Source organism: Puma concolor, chromosome D4 (assembly GCF_028749965.1).
Source record: "Puma concolor isolate L17-30 chromosome D4, mPumCon1.1.hap2, whole genome shotgun sequence".
NCBI lineage: Eukaryota > Metazoa > Chordata > Mammalia > Carnivora > Felidae > Puma > Puma concolor.
In genome coordinates this window covers 73947189-73967803 of record NC_141679.1, presented here as the reverse complement: position 1 = coordinate 73967803, position 20615 = coordinate 73947189, and the positions used below count along the sequence as shown (strand labels likewise).

At 43.1% G+C, this 20615-nt stretch overlaps 1 protein-coding gene across 1 annotated transcript; it reads left to right on the top strand.

Moving 5' to 3' along the window:
• The first annotated feature begins 4760 nt into the window (after positions 1–4760).
• On the top strand, positions 4761–18869 carry ZFP37 (ZFP37 zinc finger protein). Its single transcript, XM_025913619.2, has 4 exons — positions 4761–5140; positions 10254–10380; positions 10689–10823; positions 16254–18869. The coding sequence occupies exons 1-4, from the start codon at positions 5009–5011 to the stop codon at positions 17792–17794; spliced, it is 1935 nt and encodes a 644-aa protein (XP_025769404.2). The 5' UTR covers positions 4761–5008; the 3' UTR covers positions 17795–18869.
• The last annotated feature ends 1746 nt before the right edge of the window (positions 18870–20615 follow it).

Here is a 20615-nt window from a genome sequence, read left to right as displayed (position 1 = left end):
GGGGCCCGATCTGGGGGGGCGTGGGGGGAGGTGGCGATCAGGGGTCCCCTCTGTCCCAGCCGGTCGGATCGGCGCGCCCCACTTCGGGGGCAGGCGTCCGCGGCCGGCCACACGGCGCGCACCGCCGCGACGAGCTCGGGCCCAGCCTGGCCCAGACGCGCCGGTCCGCGAATCGGGTTTAGGTGGGACCACGGCTCGGCTCCCACCCGGTGCCAGCTCAGGGGCGCGGCCAGGTTTCCAGAAGACGGCCCGCGAACGGGAGCCTTCGGAGCAAAACCCTTCTTTTCCTCTGGTGGCTCAGATCGCTGGAGTGAGGGACGGGATTGGTGCCTTCTCATCGCTAGGTGTTTTCCTGTTTTATTTCAAAAATACAACGCCTCATGTATGCGCGTGTGTGTGTACCTGTTGTGACCGCCCCTCCAAAAAAACACACTTGTTTTGTTTGGGGGGGTGGGGTTACTGGAGATTGGGTTTCTTCAGGACGAACACCAAGAAGGTATCTCCAACAGATCTTGTGAGACCAATGAGCAGCCTGGATGTGTGAGGGACCTTGCAGGGTTTCTCAAGCTGGAATGGAAGTCACATGTCTCCTTCCTTATGGATCCCTATGTTTACATGTGTTCCAATAAAGTTATTACTACTTCAAACCTCTGCCACTGTGACAGTGTATTCTGTTAGTCTCCTGAATCTTTTATTCATCTTTGGTTTTCCTACTTCGGCGCTTCATTGTTATCAACACTAAAGAGATTTTATTTGTAACCCTGGAACGCACAGTCTGTGTCCCGCACACGTCACTGAGATGCTCACAGATGTACTACAAACCCGTAGAAGGAGCACTCCAACCGAGACATGGGACATCGCTAGCTTGCCACTTGGCAGTCCTTACACCCCCAACGTCAACGCCCTGACCTTGAGTCCCTCCTCTTGAGGAATTCCTTGGGACACATAGAGCCTCACCTGTCCCACTCTGCATCCGCCTGCGTATTCATAAAGTTTCCTGCCCCCATGGCACCCCACTCCTTCTTGACTCTTCCCTCATCTCTTCCTCTGAATAAAAGAGAGTGATGTTCGTGGACGACGTGGGGCGGGCTACCGTGGCAAGAGCCCGGGGAATGAGAAGTTGGGGAGGCGAGGCCCTTTCCCCAGAAAATATGAAGGTGTTTTCTGCAAGGGAAGGTGTTTTCTCTGTGCCTTGCAGAGAAAGGGGCTGGGGGAGGACCGTGGAAAGGCTGGAGGAACATAGGTCCGTGAAGACCCAGGAGGGCTGTCAGAGCAGGTCGGGAAGGTTCCACGGTCTTCTTTGTGACGGTGAGGGCTAGGAGGTGGCCCTGGCCTTGGCACATGCAATTCCTTCCCTCTGAAATGTGATCTCAGGCCACTCTTGGTCACCTTTCAGATATCAATTTCAATGTCCTCTCTTCAGAGAAAGTTTCCGAATATGCCGAGACTAGGTTACAAGCTCTCCTGGCACCCTGTGTATTTCCAAAAGCACTTCTCTAGTTTTGATATCGCCTTTTCAGTGTGTGCTCATTGGAATAATAGTGCTCTGCTCCCCTGGATCCTCAGCTCCCTGCAGATAGGAGCTGTGTTTACATTGTTTCTCATCATTGTATCCACATGCCTATCATAGTGTCTGGTGTACAACAGATGTCCAATGAATACTTATTGCTTTTTGGATTATTGAATGCATGAGGAGGCATTGATACACAGGATCACACAGGTCTCTTTCCTTTTCTGGGAAAACCTTAATAGGAGATCAGTTTGTAGGACATTTCCTAGAGACTATGGTAAGAAATTCTACATAGTTAAGAAGTAACATACAGGCTAATTTAGGAGACAGAGTTAGAAACTCAGGTACCTAAAAAATATATATCCGGTAAGGTCAGGTGATAGCAAAGGAAATAATAGAGTTGATCCGAAGCAGAGACACTTTTCCAGGGGTCTCTTTGATATTATGACTTTTTTACTCACTTGAAAATGTCTTACCATGTACAGAAACTCTCATGTAAATAGCAATCCACAATTGATCCTTATTGTATTTACAGAATTAAATTAATTGTAAGATGTTCTCTTTTCCTATTTGTCCTGAATTAGGAAATGGACTCACTCTGCCATGTGGAGAAATGATGGAACTTTTTTTCTAAGTTGAAGAGTTTCCGGTCACCATCCTATTCCCACCAAGTGACTTTACTACCTCATTTTGTCTTTGCCATACTCTCTTCCTTGTTCTCCCTCCTCTTTAGTGCAGCGAATATCCTTATCCTGTTTCTCCTATCTTTTCCACCCATTTCTTTCTCTCAATACCGTGCTCCCCAAAGGGTATCTGAGGAATACTGGTCAGTTACTAGAATTAGGGGGGCTTGGAGAACTGTTCCAATTTAGAACAGCATTACATGTATAGATTTGTTGGAATTTGTTTCAATATGTTAAGGAATACCAGGTCATAAGCCCACAGAAACTGGCCTGGCTCTCTTCTTTCTGAACTAGCTGTAAGCAGATAGAAAGAGCTATTTTTTTTAAAGTTTTTTTTTTTTTAATGTTTATTTATTTTTGAGAGAGGGAGAGAAACAGAGCGTGAGCAGAGGAGGGGCAGAAATAGAGGGAAACAGAATCCAAAGCAGGCTCCAGGGTCTGAGCTGTCAGCACAGAGCTGGACAATGGACTGGAACTCACAAACCCTGAGATCATGACCTGAGCTGAAGTCAAACACTTAACCGACTGAGCCACGCAGACGCTAGAGAGCTATTTTTTTAATGTAAATATTGGAACACTGGGACTGTAACATCGGATCAATTTAAGTAAGGACTGTATTTGAGGAGCATGGGAAGGAACTGCTCACACCCAGGGTACAAGGACAGAAAAATGCTCAGTCTGGAACACAGGGAAGAGGGCTGTGTCCGTTTTTTTTTTTTTTTAACATTTATTTTAAGTTTTGAGAGACAGAGAGAGAGTGTGAGTGGGAGAGAGGCAGAGAGGGAGGAAGTCACAAATTCCGAAGCAGGCTCCAGGCTCTGGGCTGTCAGCACAGAGCCGGATACAGGGCTTGAACTCCCAAACTGTGAGATGATGACCTTAGCTGGAGTCGGATACTTAACCAACTGAGCCACCCAGGCACCCCCGCCTTCACTTTTCACTGAGTCTTTGCTGCATAAGAAATGATCAGGGGCACCTGGGTGGCTCAGTTGGTTGGGCGTCGGGCTTTGGCTCAGGTCATGATCGCTTGGTTCATGTGATTCATGAGTTCGAGCCCCACTTTGGGCTCTGTGCTGACAGCCTAGAGTCTGGAGCCTGCTTTGGATTCTGTGTCTCCCTCCTCTCTGCCCCTCCCCCACTCACACTCTGTCTCTGTCTCTCTCAAAAATAACACAAATTTATTATCTCAGTGTTGCAGTAGGTCAGAAGTCTGATGGTGGCATGGCTGGATTCCCCACACGAGGTCACACAAAGCTCAATTCAAGCTGCTGGCTGAGTTGTGTACTAAAGACTCCACTAGAGAAAGATATGCTTGTTAGCTCCCTCAGAATGTTAGTAGAAATCATTTCCTTGCTGTTGAGGACTGAGGTCCTGTTGTCTTGCTCGTTGTAGACCAAAAACCACTCTCAGCTCTGACAGGCTGATTTCAGGTTCTTGCTGTGTGGCCCATCCGCAGGCCTGTTCCTATTTGTAATTTCTGACTTCAGGAAGGGTCCAGTCTCTTTCAAGGGCTCACCTGATTAGGTCAGGTCCACCCAGAATCATCTCCACTTTTTTATGAACTCAAAGTCAACTCATTTGGGATCTTATATGGGTATGAGATCACAGGTTCCTGAAAGAGAGGGGATCTCTTAAAGGTGTGATAACAGGGGCAGAGATAATGGGGGCCATATTAGAATTCTGCTTATCACAATATCTACAACATACTTTGCTAGGCTCTAGAATCGATGCCACAAGTCTAGGGAAAGCATTGTAGGGATAGTTGGAAAATAAATGAGAAACACACCACTGTGATTTGTGGAACAACAACAACAAATTATTGTTAGAAAAACTTTTTTAATAATAGGATGGGGAGACTAGGCAGAAAACTGTCCTGAAATTAGGTGGCCTAAGGAGTCTCATGAGCTCAGCGAAGGTGCACTGAGAATTGTATTCAGACTAAAGATTGAGCCCGCGATGCAGCCAGTGCTGAGGGATAACTAATTGTTCACTCATCTAAATGGAAGGTGCGTTTGACTCTGGAAAAAGCAACCACATATTTGGGATAACTTCACAAGCCCGCTGCCCCATTGTAAATTCCATCAGGGCGAACAAAGGCTGTTTCCATCTGGGTCTCCACTCTTTCCCCATTACCTAGCATAGCACAGCAACTTAGCCGGCACAAAGTAAAAGCTCAACACATAATTGTTAAATGAACGGCGTCGGTACACCAAATAGCTCATTGAGAAATTATTTCTGCTCTAATTGCTTGATTATTTGGCTTCAGCTGACCTCACTGAGGAGTGATGTGTTCATTGAACCTGCTGCTTCATTTTTTCCCCTCATTGTTCTTATACCGTAAAGGTAAAGACGTGTATTTGGACGATTAGTGCTCTCTCCCTATGAAACAATGGTGTCTGAGCGATCGGGCCTTTTCTCCTTCCTCCTCAATCTCTCTTACTATCCTGGCTGTCTGGATCCCGCGCTGGGCCTCGTGATTGCGGGGTTCCCGGCAACCGGCTGCAGTGCCGGATTCAGAAAGGCGACTCCGAATTCTGCATTTGCGTGGCCGAGCCTCCGGACGCCGGGGCTGGGGTGTCGAGCGCCGCGAGGCACCGTGCAGTGAGTACCTAAGCACGCTTCCTGCCGCCTCGCATCTCAGCTCTCGGGACCCTCCGCGGCGTCCCGGGGCCACCCGCCCGCGCGCGCACCGGGAGCGCGAAGCCCCCGCTGTACGGCGGAGCCTCGGTCAAGATGGCCGCGCCCTCCCGCGATACCCAGGGGCGCCGCCATCGCAGGCGCCTGGCTCGCTAAGGCCGCGCTTCGAGCAGCCGCCATGTCGGCCTCCGCCTGCGACCCGATCCTCACAAAGCAGGAGAGCGTGGGCCGGAGGAGGGGTGCGGGAACGGCCGAAGGGGCCGGGTGTGCAGCGGAGATGCCCGTGTCGCAGCCGGGGGGCAGCGCCGCGGTGAGCGCGATGGCTGGGCGGGGCGGCCGGGCGGTCCGCGGTGGGCTAGTTGGGGGTCCGTGATTGGAGGGTGGCCGCCGTCTCTGAGAGGAGCGATTTGGGAATTGGAGGCGAGGCTGGAGGGTCTTCTGGCGGGGGGAGGGGTGGTCAGCGTGCTGGGGGAATCTGTGGGGCAGTGATGGGGGGCCTGCGCGGTCCGTGGGTGCCACAGTTTAAGGAAATCCGTGTTTCGAGGTATCTGCGATGACAGTGATGGCGGGGGGCGGGGTGGGGGTGGGGTGGCCCGAAAGGCCATGGTTTGGAAGGCTGTGGGGATCAGAAATGGCTTCGTGGTGTGTCAGAGATTGGGGAGGTGTGTGGCAATGTGTGGTCTATGGGAGTCTATTATGGTGCCTGTCGTAGTTGGAGACCAGACTGTCCCTGTCTGTGTGCAGAGGTCCTTTAGCAGTTTATTGAATAGTGAAAGGGAAGCGATGATGATGGTTTAGAATAGGGTCGTAGCAAGGGAATGAAAAATCAGATTCAGAATACATCTAGAGATGAGCCAGTAGGACTTCCTGATGAGCTGATACGAAACATGGGGGAAGAGAAGAATCAAGATTTTACATCTAGACTTTTGGCTTGAGGAACCGGGTAAAGGGTGCTTCCTTTTTCTGCGAAAGGGTTGTGTTGAAGACGACCAGATTTGGTGGATATAAATGGGAGCCAGAAGTGGATGACAGTGGTTCTGCTTTGGCCACATCAAGACGCCCATTACATGCCCAAGTAGAGATGTTGAATAGTCATTAGATGCATGAATCTAGAATTCGGAGAGGTGTGAGCTGGAGAATTCATAATGAAAGACGTCAAGCATAAAGATGGTGCTTGAAGCCATAAGATTGGATGAGGTCACCTGCAGAGAGGACGCAGATAGAGAAGAAAAGAGGGACCAAGGACAGAGCTCTGGGTCACTCCTACATTTAGAGGTTTGGAAAAGAACAGAAAAAGAGGGAGAGTGAGGAGTAGCCACTGAGATATGATGAAAATTGTAAATGTGGTGTCAAAGAAGCTTAAAGAAGAAAGCTTTTCAAGACCATGCGAGTCAGTTGTGTCATAAGCTCTTGTGAGTCCCAGACTTATCACTGCAGAGAATTTGACTTTGGCAAGATGTAGCTCAATGGTTATTTTGATTAAGAAGAGGTTTTTTTTCGTGGAGCGATGAGGGTAAAATCCTGTTGGAATGAGTCGAAAGAATGGAGGTGATGAAACAGAGACAGAGTATAGACGACACCAGGGGTTTTGCTGGTAAAGGGAGCAAATACATTGGCACTGGATGGGACATGTGATTAAGAGACAGCTTTCATTGGATGAGTGATATTAAGGCAACTTTGTATGTCAATAGGAACGATTCAGTAGAAAGGGAAAAATAGGTGGCTCAAAAGAGAGAGGTTAATTGCAGGGGGTGAAATCCTCAAGAAAGCAGTTGAGGATAGGATCCAAAGCATAAGTGGAGAAACTGGCCTTCAGTGACAGAAGGGACACGTCTTCCATTTCAACAGAAAGGAGACAGATGATAGGGGTTTGGAAACAGATTGGTGGAGTTGGTGGTAACAAGGCAAGGTAGTTCTTGTTCACGTACATTTATTTTGTCTTTGAAAGTGTGAGGCAAATTCATCAGCTGACAGTGGGAAAGGAGTAGGTGCTGCAGATTTCAGAGAGAAAGCGGAGAATGTTTGGAATAATCATCTTGGAAAGAGGAACAGGAAGCTCTCAGTATTGGGTGCCCATTTGAGATATGTGCAGTAATTTGAAGTGAGTCCAGGCAGCACAGTTGTTTGACTTTTTTCTTTTGGAGTGTTTAACTGCAAGGTTGCAGGCAGAGATTAAGTTGGGTTTAAGTTTGAGGCTTTGCTAGGGAAGTACAGTGGAGAAGAAGAGGGGCAAGGAAGTGAAAGCTGTTTTCCGTGGAGTGTGTATGGTGTTAGAACTAAATCTAAACGGGACAGGTGAAAAGTAAGGCTGCGTGGCAATGGAAGATTGTGAAAAAATGGCTAGGATCGATGGGTATGAGGGCCGAATGTATTTGGAGAAATATTGACATGGAAGGTACTAGAAGAAGTAAGCTGGCAGGACAGTGTTTTAAGTAGAGATTTCAGTGTTGTAAGTAGAGGTGCTGTAATGTATGTGGCAAGGGTCTAAAGAATGCCTGGGTGACGAATCAGTGGCTGAGTTTGGGTAGAAGAAAAGATTGTTGGAGTCAGGAAAGAGAAAGGCCAGGGTGTGGAAGGGCTCTTCTGCATTGATGCAGTTAGTGGAGGAGCTGTAGGGAAGAGGAGGCTGGTGTTCAGGTTTGCAGTGAATGAGGCAGAATTACTGTGCGGAAGAGTTGACATAAGTGGCCCCTAACAGCTGTCCTTAGAAAAGCCTGCTTGCAAGGTTGACCTTTGGCTGACATCTGAGAACTTAGACTGCAGTAGGCTTTGCACCATTCCCAGAAATGATAAAAGTGGCTCCCCGTGCCTGAACTAAACTATGTAGGGGCGCCCGGGTGGCTCCATTGGTTAAGCGTCCGACTTCGGCTCAGGTCATGATCTCACAATCCATGAGTTTGAGCCCCGCGTCGGGCTCTGTGCTGACAGCTCTGAGCCTGGAGCCTGCTTCAGATTCTGTGTGTGTGTCTCTCTCTGCCCCTCCCCTCCTCCCGCCCACTGTCTCTTTCTGTCTCAAAAATAAATAAAACATTTAATTAACTAAACGATGTAAACAATGCGGTTTATGCTGAACTCCTGATTTCCTTCTGGGGATCTGGGACTTTTGTGTGTGCCAGGCAGAGGGTGCCCGTGAGCGCCACTGAGTCTCTACGGCACTTCCTTGGGAAACACCATTTCACACGTGTTCTCACGATTTATTTCTGGAGGAATCATGTGTGTCCTGTGTGACTCCACTGGAAGAGGACTCTTGGATACTTGTGCCTGGCTTCCTCTAGACTTCACCCCATGCACCTTTTCCTTAGCTGTACTACATCGTAGCTCTGAGTACAACTATATGGCGAGGCTGTGAGTTCTTCTAGTTAATCGTTGAAATGGAGGGTTAATGGGTTGAAGTCTGGTGATACTCTAAACATGATAGGGATTTTGAAGGATGAATGAAGAATAGTTGAAAGTTATCGTTGACCGCATCTTCAGGCCGTGACATACACGAGTGATGGTTGGGCCAAACCAAATAACCTCCAGCAGGGAGCGTTGTAAGGGAGCAGGATCCTCAGGAGAAGGTAGATTTCAGGCAAAGCAAGCAGGTGAAGGGAATGGCTAAAGAGATTGAAGGTATAGTGAAGTTGGCTGGTACTGATTCGGGTTTCTGTAAACGCCACTGTTGGTGGAGGTCTGTTGGCGTCAGTGATTGGAGACTGGTAGAGTCGGGATTTGGGGTTGCATCAGAGAAGAGACTGATGTGTTCTTTAGGTATCCATAGTTGAGAGACCTGTGGGATTTTGTGATTGGAGTGTGTGGGGGCGTCTGGGGAGATTTGTTGCTGTTACTGATAGGGGACTTTGTTGGGATCAGTCTCTCAGTGATTGAGAGGCCAGTGACAGTCAATGATGGGACTTCTTAGATGTCCATGACTGGAGGTTTGTCAGGTCAGAGATTGGTGACATACACAGCTAATTGATTGGTGGTCTATGGAGGTAGGGAGTTATTTTTCAATGTGAAACAAATCTGTTCAAGCGTGTATTCATTAGTGGCAAACTTCTCCAGTAGCTGTGTCTCCTCCTCTCACCTGCCTAATAAGAGATCTTAAACATGCTTTAATTTCTCCCCATCCCCCACCCTTACCAGTTATATTCCTGTTTATTTTCTTAAGTCACGCCTCTTTTTTTTTTTTTTAATTTTTTAACGTTTATTTATTTCTGAGAGACAGAGCACGAGTGGGGGAGGGGCAGAGAGCGAGGGAGACACAGAATCCTAAGCAGGCTCCAAGCTCCGAGCTGTCAGCACAGAGCCTGATACGGGGCTTGAACTCATGGACGGCGAGATCATGACCTGAGCCAAAGTCAGACACTTAACCGACTGAGCCACCCAGGTGCCCCTAAGTCACGACTCTTGATTTTAATGACTTGTAACAGTTGTACAAGAAGATTATCAAGTTACTTGGATGTAACTAGACATTTGACTGGTTTTATTATTCACAGCTCTTTCTTGTACATTATGTCCTTCCCAATCTTGAAATCTTTATTCTGATTCACTTTTCCTTCTTTTAAAAATCACTCCTTTTCTTCTCCTCCTCCTCCTTCCCTGTCCCTCTCCTTTTCTTTATTTCTAAAATATATACGTATTATATTTTCTGCATCCTTACATGCCTAAAATACATTACTTTTGCTTCCAAATATAGGTGATTTTTTGGCTGGTTCTAAAAATCAAGGATCTCAATTCTTCTACCTCATAAACACTATTCCACTGTTTTTTGTTATAGAAGAAAAGGTAAAGACTGATTCTGTTTGTTTTGGTAATTGTCTTTCACTCTGATAATTGTATGACTTTTTTCACTCTTTATCCTCTTGAATAAACAAATTCACAAGTGGGACTGTTTTAGTCAGTTTGGGCTGCTACAATGAAGTACCATCAACTGAGTAGCTTATAAACAGCGGAAATTTACTGCTGTCAGTTCTGGAGGCAAGAAGTCCAAGATAGGGTGTGAGCCTGGTTGGAATCTGGTGAGACCAACTGCCAGGTTGCAGACTTCTTGTACCCTCACTTGGCAGAAGGAGCAGAGAGAGGAAGCAAGCTGTCTTGTGACTCTTATATGGGCATTAATCCTATTCATGGAGACTCCACCCTCATGAACTCATCCCATTCTAATTACTTCCTGCAGGCCCTATCTCCTAATACCATCACATTGGAGGGGAGGGTTTCAGCGTATGAATTTTGGGGATACTCAAACATTCAGTCCATAATAGGGACATTTCTTAATATGATTTTTGCCTCTCAAAAAATGCGTAATTGAGTAAAGAATTAGTATCCACTATAACATCATGATCAAATTGAATGGTTGAGCTAAGAACAAATCATTATTATCTTGTCCAAATCACTCACTAATGTGAATAACATTAGACTGAATAGAAGTATTGCTATTACAGGGATCAGTAACATTCAAAGATGTGACTATGGCTTTTACCCAGAAGGAATGGGAGCAACTAGATCCTGTCCAGAGGAACCTGTATAAGGATGTGATGCTGGAGAACTACAGCAACCTTGCCTCAATGGGTAAGGACAGTTCTTTCATAATTCAAAATGTGTGCATGGTGATACCTTCTCTCTGAAGTTCTTGATAAATTTGGCCATGGTTATTATGAATCAAAGAGTTGTGATCCCTTTTGGGTACAACTCAAGATACTGTGCCCCTGTCTCCAAAATGGAGGGTCTCCTTGGATAGGGTACATGGGCAGCCATTGTGAAATTTCAGAAGCCGTATATTCTTAATTCTTTCAAGGCTCTGAAGTCCAAATATTAGCGTTTGATTTCTGGGATGTTTGTTTTCCTAACACTCAATTTGTACCATTTCTCATGAGCAGGTTATCAAGCTCTCAAACCAGACATGATCTCCAAGTTGGAAAAAGGAGAAGAGCCATGGTTGGGGAAGGGCAAAAAACCTAGACAAGGTGGTCCCAGTGAAATAGCAAGACCCAAGCAAATAGGAACCAATGGAAGTAAGTTCCTAGTTTTTTGGTGGTAACTTTGCAATTCTTCAATGATGTATGTATGTATGTATGTATGTATGTATGTATGTATGTATGTATGTTTATTTTTGAGAGGGAGTGAGCATGAGCAGGGGCGGGGCAGAGAGAGAGGGAGACAGAGGATCCGAAGCAGGCTCCGCTCTGACGGCAGAGGGCATGATGCAGGGCTCATGAACCGTGAGATCATGACCTGAGTCAAAGTCGGACGCTTAACCGACTGAGCCACCCAGCCAACCCAATGAATAATTTATTTTTAAAATCTTAAATATTTGGGGCGCCTGGGTGGCGCAGTCGGTTAAGCGTCCGACTTCAGCCAGGTCACGATCTCGCGGTCTGTGAGTTCGAGCCCCGCGTCAGGCTCTGGGCTGATGGCTCAGAGCCTGGAGCCTGTTTCCGATTCTGTGTCACCCTCTCCCTCTGCCCCTCCCCCATTCATGCTCTGTCTCTCTCTGTCCCAAAAATAAATAAACGTTGAAAAAAAAAATTAAAAAAAATAAAAATAAAAATAAAATCTTAAATATTTGAGACCTTTCTTTCTTAACCAGGAGTAGCAGTTGAAAAATATCCTCTCCTGGGGGAGGAGGAGTTCAAACTACAAAGATTCTCTAACCTTGGAGATTCTAATATCTCTTCTGTCTGTGAACCTGTCTACGTGTGAGGTTCTCATATGAGGTTCACTGTAGTTGTAAGCCTGTGTTCACGTATGGGGGTTTGCTTATACCACTTGCATCAGTTAGCTTAGGCTAAGTTATGCTCCATTAAGGAATGACCCCCAAATCTCAGTGGCTTCCAACAAGAAAGATTTGTTTCTTGCTCATGCTGTAGCCCTATTCCACATTATCCTTTGGACCTACATCGAAAGAGCAGCCCCTATTTGGCAAATCCTGCTCTCATGTCACAAGGAAAGAAGAATGAGTAGAACCACTTGTTGACTTAAAACTACTGAATGGAAGTGGTAGATGTCTCTTTCTGCTCACATTTTATTGGCTAATTGGTTAGAGCAGATCACCTGGCCACTCCTAAGCTCAGCAGGGTAGGAATGGACAGCCTTCTCCAGGGAGGATTCAAGTGGCATGCAGGGGCCTGGGAGGTACAATCTTTCCACAGGGAACAGTAATACAGTATGCCACACCATTCATATTGTGGTAGGAAAAAGGTGACAACTAGAGTTCTGAACCTTTGATACCATACCTCAGATGCCTAACTGACCTTTCCATATATAGTCAGTCATCTTTCCTCATTTATGCTCTCCATTGCTCAGCTTCCAGGAGGAGCAGTGACTCCTCTTAGCTGTTCTCAAAGTCCCATCACTGCTTACCTTGTTTAAAGCAGTGCTGTTTTTTATTATCTCCTTTTTTACTAATATCTTCAGTATATTTTCCTTCATCCAGTCAAATTCTGGGACTCCATGATATATGTCTCTCCTTGTGTGTTCAAACCTTCTTGGGTCCATCCTCTTTCCAAATCTCTTGGCATGATGCTCCCTGCCTTTAATTACTTTCCACTTCCCTTCTTTCACTGTGAAAATGCTCCAGACCTGTGGTCTATAATGAATCAACATTTCCATTTGCTCCTTAACCTCTACAGTCAAATCCTACAGATTTTGTGTCTCTATGTAAATTTCTGGCTTTAAAGTAACCCCTGCTTACCTTCCAGCGCATATTTTAATAGTTTCGATCAGCATGAAATTCTTGCCTACTTAGCTTAAATTATATACCACTTAAATCTGATCTTCTAAGTGCTTCTTTACATTTATTTCACCAGATTCTCTTCTTTCCACTTGCTGAAGTATCCCTAAGGTTTTGTCTCCTGCTCTCTGTTCTTTTTTTTTTTTTTTCTATTGTATTTTCCTCAAAAGAATCATTTGTGCAAATACAAGCTACTTATTCTACATGGGTGACTTTCAAGAAAAATTTATCTTGTCCAGATAAATCTCCAGTTTCTTTGTGTTGCACTCATATTTTTACCTACTTTACAGGAAAGCTCATTCTCAGAGTGTCAGAAATGGAAAGCTTTATATTTCTTTCTAAATTAGAGCTTCCTTTCACCTTCCATATTTTTATCAGGGTCTACTTTGAAACTTTTTTTAACGTTTATTTTATTTTTGAGAGAGGGGAGGGGGGAAGGGGCAGGCAGAGAGGGAGCCACAGAATCTGAAGCAGGCTCCAGGCTCTGAGCTGTCAGCACAGAGCCTGACGTGGGGTTCGAACTCACGAACTGCAAGAACATGACCTGAGTGGAAGTCGGACCCTTAACCTACTGAGCCACCCAGGTGCCCCGGGTCTACTTTGATTTAAGGCCTGTCTACCATGGAGTTCCGGTGCATCTTTGCTCTCTGCCTTCTCTTTTTCTATCCTCTCTTCAGTTCCTGATTTGTTTGTTTGCTTTCTTCACTTCTCACGGACATCACCCAAATTAGCTTTACATTATCTCATACCTAAATTGTTCTAATTCTTAGGCTGATTTGTTGAATCCATTTTTAAAGTAATTCATCTTAGGTGTTGCCACCAAATATTAAAATATTCACTTATTATTTACATCACTATAGTCCCCAACTTAGCAGAATGTTTACAGTATATTTTGAAGTGTCCTCTGAATTTTCCAGCTCTCCACAAATTCTTGAAACCAGAAGGACTAGTCCTTCAAATGGCGAATGAAGGGACCTCATGGAGTTTTCGATCCATCCATTAGTGGCTCCAATTTTGGCTGTGTTTACTTTTCTCACTGTTACTTGGTGTTGCAACTAAAAAATAATACTGAATCATTTAATACATCTTTGTCATTGCTATAGTGACTTTCTTCTCAGTTCAGTTTCCTATATAGTACTTGGAATTGCTTCAAGGAAAGACTGTTCTATTCCTTCCAATGATTTGCTGAGTCTATTGAGCTATATACTTCAGTCATTTTAGCTTAAAATTCAAGTGTTAGTTACTCTCTCACATTCAGGATAAGCTTACAGTCTTTTTTTTTTTTTTTTTAATGTTTATTTATTTTTGAGAGAGAGAGAGAGACAGACAGACAGACAGAATTGGAAGCAGGCTCCAGGCTCTGAGCTGTCACCACAGAGCCTGACGCGGGGCTTAAACTCAATAGACCGCGAGTTTATGACCTGAGCCGAAGTTGGACGCTTAACCGACTGAACCACCCAGGCGCCCCAGGATAAGCTCACAATTGTAATCATATGCTCTGTCAGACTCAACTCTTTTCATTATTACCCTATTATTATACCATTTCACTAGTTCAGATTCTATCTTTTCCCCTCATGGTGAATTTCTCTCATAGTGCTTTATATTTTTTCCTGCTGGCCAATCTTCATCATTATAAGAGGTTCTTATAATGTTACACCTCAAGGGGAAAGGTTTGAGTTTTGATCCCTTTCTTCCCAGAAGATTTGCCTCTATCCTCTCCAGAATCCTTGCACATTGGAAGAGGCTGCCTTTGTCTTGCTCTTGTTCTACCCTTTCCCCCAAAATGCTTGTACCACTTAAAGTTTCCTAAAGGAAAAAGCAGCTGGCAACTCTCCCTCTCCCTGTTATATCTATACCACTATATCTATACCTACAAAAATTGATTTTTTTACCCCATGGGAACTAATCTCTTCAAAGTCCTCCATGAAAGTAATGGTGTTTCCTGGCTTATATCCAAATACTAAAACTCTTTTCTGTTTGATCCCGGTTTTCACTTTATCCATGTGTTGTTCCTTTATGACCAAGGCAGCTGTTCAGTTTCTTATATTCTTTGAGACTCTTACATCTGTTTCTCTCTTTGAGTCTGTTTAATTCCCATCCTAAAGCTTTTTCTGCTTTTCCACACACATAACTGAAGAAAGCTGCCTCAAAATGGTAGTCCCAACTCTTAAGTTTTTGGATTTTTACACATGTCATATCCATACCTAGCTAAAAGAGGTCTTTGAATTTCAATTCTAAATTCTTAGGAGAAAGAATAGTATTGGTCTAGTTTGGGCCCTATGTTTACCACTGTTCAATCAATTGTTTTCAACCAGAGTTTGGATCATAATGGTACAAACATAATTGCCTCCATGTGTCAGTGTGGGTGGTGGACTCAGAGAAGGAAAACACACACTGGGAAGGTATCTTAAAATGTGTAATTGTATAACGGGTGGAAGGAAGGATGTGAGCAATCACTTAAAGCTGGGAATAAGCTTAAAATTTATGATTAGTAATTAGTAGAGTGACCTGACAGAAACAAAGGTATGCTCCATAGCAAACTGTTGGAAAACAGATACATGTGTACATTGTAACTCTAAATGGTGTAAATCTCATTTCTATGAGAAGTCTCATTTCTATGAATTTTATCATGGTAAAAGCATCAGGGGACTCAGAAACTGTAGGGTTTTTTGTTTGGTTGTTTTTTTAGTTTTTCGGGGGTTTTTTGGTTGGTTGTTTGTTTTAGTACAGGAATGTCATTATTATATTGATCGTAGGTGGTAGCACTGGAACACCCTTTCCTGCTTATTCCCTTAGTCACCTATAAGCTGTTCAGTATTTCTTGGTAGACTTCCCTTATTTTCTCTATTTTGGCTCCTTGGAGGGCAGTAACAAAAATTTACTCAGGCTAGCCTAAGTAAATCGAGGAATTTACTATAAGGACTTAGATTTATCTCTTGTAACCTAAAGGTGGATATGTCAGCCTGACCCTACCAGGGATTAGAACTAGGAACTGGAAAGCCATCCAGAATTGGGATTAGATAAATGGTCCCTTTGAGAACATGTGATCCAACATCTCTGCTTCTTTGTGGATGTATGCTTCGTTCTTCATACTGATGAACTTTCTGTTTACACAGGGAAGATATGACTTTACTATTACTCGTTTTATATCATTGTAAAAACCCAATGGAGACAAACTAGAGTCTAAATATTTAGGAGGAAGACTCATATTGGACACTTTGGCTTGAGCCAGATGTGTCTCCAATTGTGACCATAGAGAGCTGAATTAATGTAGTACAGGCTGTGGGAGCCAAATACTGTGAATGAATTGGCAGTTATCAAAGCCGGGAAGCTTGGGCTGTGGAGAAACCTCAAAAAATACCAACTACAATCACAAGCTCTTTTAACTTCATCTATTACCTAGTCACTGCTCCTTCAGTTTATCTTATCATCTATCCCAGGTTACAAGGTTATATTTGTAAACGGGCAAAATTTTTTCTAATTGCTATTGTCAATTATCTTTTCTTGGATAAGCACTTGGAAGTGCTCCCTACAGCACTTTCCCCTCAAGTCCAAAAGCTTAGGGACATTTACATTTGATATTTCATTCACCTTGGGATGTGAAGCTTGAATAAAGATTCAACCCCACAACAGGGCATTTGTTTTATAAGTTGTAGTTCAAAATATGAGAGTGAAAAGATTCATAAGAATGTCTCATTGAATTCCATTTTAGAAGAAGTCCAGCAAGATAACGACCAGCTAGTGAATCACCAGGAATCTCAAAACAAACTCCTTAGGGAAGTTGCATTCAAGAAAAAAAGTCTGACTAAGAAGAAAGGCCATGAATGTAGCTCATTGGGGGAAATAAATGTGAGTACAAAACATGTTCCTTCAAAAAGAAAGCTTAAATTTGATTCACATGGAAAGAGTTTGAAACAGAATTTAGACTTACTTGGTCATATAAGAAACTATGCAAAAAAGAAACCTAATGTAACTAAAGAGCACAAGAAATCTTTCAGCCATAGCTTACCTGATACAAAGAAAAACAAAAATCAAACTGGAAAGAAACAGAAATTATCCAACCATAGCTTATCTAATAAGCATGACAAAACTCAAACTGGCAAGAAACATGAGAAATTATCTCATCATAGCTCATCCCATACTAAATGCGACAAAATTCAAACTGGAAAGAAACACGAGAAATCATCCAGCCGTAGCTCATCTACTAAGTGTGACAAAACTCAAGCTAAAGCCAAACCCTATGAATGTAATCAGTGTGGGAAGGTTCTCAGTCACAAGCAAGGACTCACTGACCATCAGAGAATTCATACTGGGGAGAAACCATATGAATGCGATGAATGTGGGATAGCCTTTAGCCAAAAGTCACACCTCGTTGTGCATCAGAGAACTCACACTGGAGAAAAGCCATATGAGTGTACTCAGTGTGGCAAAGCCCACAGTCATAAACATGCCCTCACTGACCATCTGAGAGTTCATACTGGGGAAAAGCCCTATAAATGTACTGAGTGTGGGAAAACCTTTAGACACAGCTCAAACCTTATTCAACATGTAAGATCTCATACAGGTGAGAAGCCCTATGAATGTAAGGAATGTGGAAAATCCTTTAGGTATAACTCATCTCTTACAGAACATGTGAGGACTCATACAGGTGAAATACCATATGAATGTCATGAATGTGGAAAGGCTTTTAAGTATAGCTCGTCCCTTACTAAACATATGAGAATTCATACAGGTGAGAAGCCCTTTGAATGTAATGAATGTGGGAAAGCTTTCAGCAAGAAGTCACACCTCATTATACATCAAAGAACTCATACTAAGGAGAAACCCTACAAATGTAATGAATGTGGAAAAGCATTTGGGCATAGCTCATCTCTTACTTACCACACGAGAACTCATACAGGTGAAAGTCCTTTTGAATGTAACCAATGTGGAAAGGCCTTCAAACAAATTGAAGGTCTTACTCAACATCAGAGAGTTCATACTGGGGAAAAACCCTATGAATGTAATGAATGTGGGAAAGCTTTTAGCCAAAAGTCACATCTCATTGTACATCAGAGGACTCATACTGGGGAGAAACCTTTTGAATGTAATGAATGTGGAAAAGCTTTCAATGTAAAGTCACAGCTTGTTATACATCAGAGATCCCACACTGGAGAGAAACCCTATGAATGTAATGAATGTGGGAAAGCTTTCAAACAAAATGCATCCCTTACCAAACATGTGAAAACTCATTCAGAAGAAAAATCTCAGTGAAATTAATGTGGGAAAACCTTTTAACTAGAGGTTTTATTCAACCTTAGAAGAAGTCTGAATTTTAAGGATGTTAGAAAGCCTTTAATAAGAAGTCACACCTCGTTACATACGAGGGAATTTGAAAATGAATCTTACAGGGAAGCAATGGATGGAGAGTTTAAACTTGCTACCAACCTTTTATAGAAAATACTGTTTTAAAAGTACTCAATTATTAATTATTTATGTGTTCAGACCAAAATATAAAGCTTTTAAAAATGTTAATAAGCTGAAAAATCAGAGCAGTAGAGAAGCAAATTACATATGCTAAATTCCTGAGTTGCTTGAGTTTTGTGTACTTAAGCACCGCATATGAGAATTGAATTTGCATATCTGTTAATTTCCATGTATAAAGGTATGTGGCCACTGCTATGAGCCTGATCTTTGATATTATCACCTCTCTCTTTCTTAATGTCTTTGTTAGCTTCTGCATCAGCTGCAAACTTCCTAAAGGTTACTTATGTAAAAAATATTAACAGAAAATTAAGAGAAAAAATGAAAGCAGCTGAGGATGCACAGGTGCTGGTGGGGAATGATGTCCAAGATACATCGTTAAGTGAAAAAAGCAGATTGCTGAACTGTGTGTATAGTATGTTCCCACTTTTGTAGAAAAGGGTGTGCATTTGCCTGTCTCTGTGTGTGTATATATGTATGTGTGTATATATGTATATGTATATTTGTATGTAAATAGACTTGGTTTGAAAAAATATATAAGAAACCTTATAGTGGTTTCTATGAGCACAGGAGTACAGGAATGGGAGCTGGGACTGGAGGGAGACCTCCTTTTTATTATATCCTGTATATGAATTTTTGAACAATGTAAATGTATTATTTTCACAACTAAAGTCCTTTTCATATGCATACATCAACACTGATTAAAATTTTCACTGAGCCCACTCCATGGTGTTGTTTACAAAGTAAAAGTTTCTAGGAAGGGTGGTGAATCTGAGGATATGGCATTAAACTTGATATTGAATTCACAAAGACTTTTCCTATCAAACACACGTCCTTTTATTAAAATAATGAATTACAACTATAATTCTGTACTGTGTTTCTTCTATATGCTATTTTTTAAAACGACTGAAGATAAATTTTGATTTTAGGTGAATGAAAGTGCCTTTCTGAACAGTCACTCCGTTTTGTCTCATATTCAGAGCACGTATATACAAACACCTCAATCTGGGGTTTCAAATGTATTGTAACAAATGCCACTACTTACTGTTCTTGCCCAATAGCAAACATTGCTAATGGGTCACCACACTCATTTTGAGTGAATCTAGACGTGGCCTCAGAATCATTCTTAAGCATGTATTCCAGGGGCACCTGGGTGGCTCAGTTGGTTAAGCGCCCAATTTCAGCTGAGGTCATGATCTCACAGTTTGTGGGTTTGAGCCCCACATCAGGCTCTGTGCTGACAGCTCAGAGCTTGGAGCCTGCTTCGGATTCTGTGTCTCCCTCTCTCTCTGCCCCTCCTCTGCTCATGCTGTGTCTCCCTCACTCTCAAAAATAAGTAAACATTAAAAAAAAAAAAAGCATGCATTCCAGAGGTTACTATGGATCAATTTGAGTTTGCACATGAGACCTATTTTCCACTGCATACTTATTTATTTTTTTAATTAAAAATAATATTTTTATTAATTTTTTTTAACGTTTATTCATTTTTGAGAGACAGAGAGAGATAGAGCATGAGCGGGGAAGGGGCAGAGAGAGGGAGACACAGAATCTGAAACAGGCTCCAGGCTCTGAGCTGTCAGCACAGAGCCCGACACGGGGTTCAAACTCACAAACTGTGAGATCCTGACCTGAGCTGAAGTCGGACGCTCAACCGACTGAGCCACCCAGGCGCCCCTAAAAATAATTTTTTAATGTTTATTTGAGAGAGAGAGAGAGAGAGACAGAGCGCAAGCAGGGAAGGGGCAGAGAGAGAGGGAGACACAGAATCCAAAGCAGGCTCCAGGCTCTGAGCTATCAGCACAGAGCCTGCTGCAGGGCTTGAACTCACGAACTGTGAGATCCTGACCTGAGCTGAAGTTGGACACTTAACCGACTGAGCCACCCAGGTGCCCCTATTATTATTATTTTTTATTCACGAGTCATAGATAAAAAACACAGCTGAATTGTATTAAAATTTAAGTTGTTACACTAAAAACAGTGACTTAAGCATAAAAATGGTTTCATAATATAAGGTAATAATAATATTTGGCATGTATGTCACCTTTTACATTTTTACAGCACATTTACTACATTACCTCATTTGTTCTTCAGAAGAAACATACGGGTTAATAAGCAAGACTTTTTTAGTGGTCAGTTCTGCTCAATAAATATTTCATCTGGATACTAGGCTAGTATAATGATGGCCCCTCAGCGAATATGTGGTTAAGTGCCATCTTTGCAAATATTTCCCATTCAAATTCCTGCCTTCTTGATCTCCTCACTTCAGAGAATTAACAGATATAAGTATTGAGAATGAAATGTGTGTGTATATACACGTGTGTGTTGAAAAATTAACTCATGAATGTTATACCCTCATTTCTAAGTAACTTATTTACTTTCAGAGAAGGAAAATGCAATGTGAAAGCCATTTTCCATCAGTAATTTGTAACCAGGTGGAAGCCTGGCACCAAACACAGAATGAATCTTCACTTTCCAGAACTGTGGAAAGTCTGCACTTTTTAGAAGGATAAAACAGTTGCATGTGATGACTAGGTCAAATTTCCCACACCTTGTGGAGAACCCATAATAGTACCATACCTGGGACAGTGAGGAATATAGGTATGTATGCCTG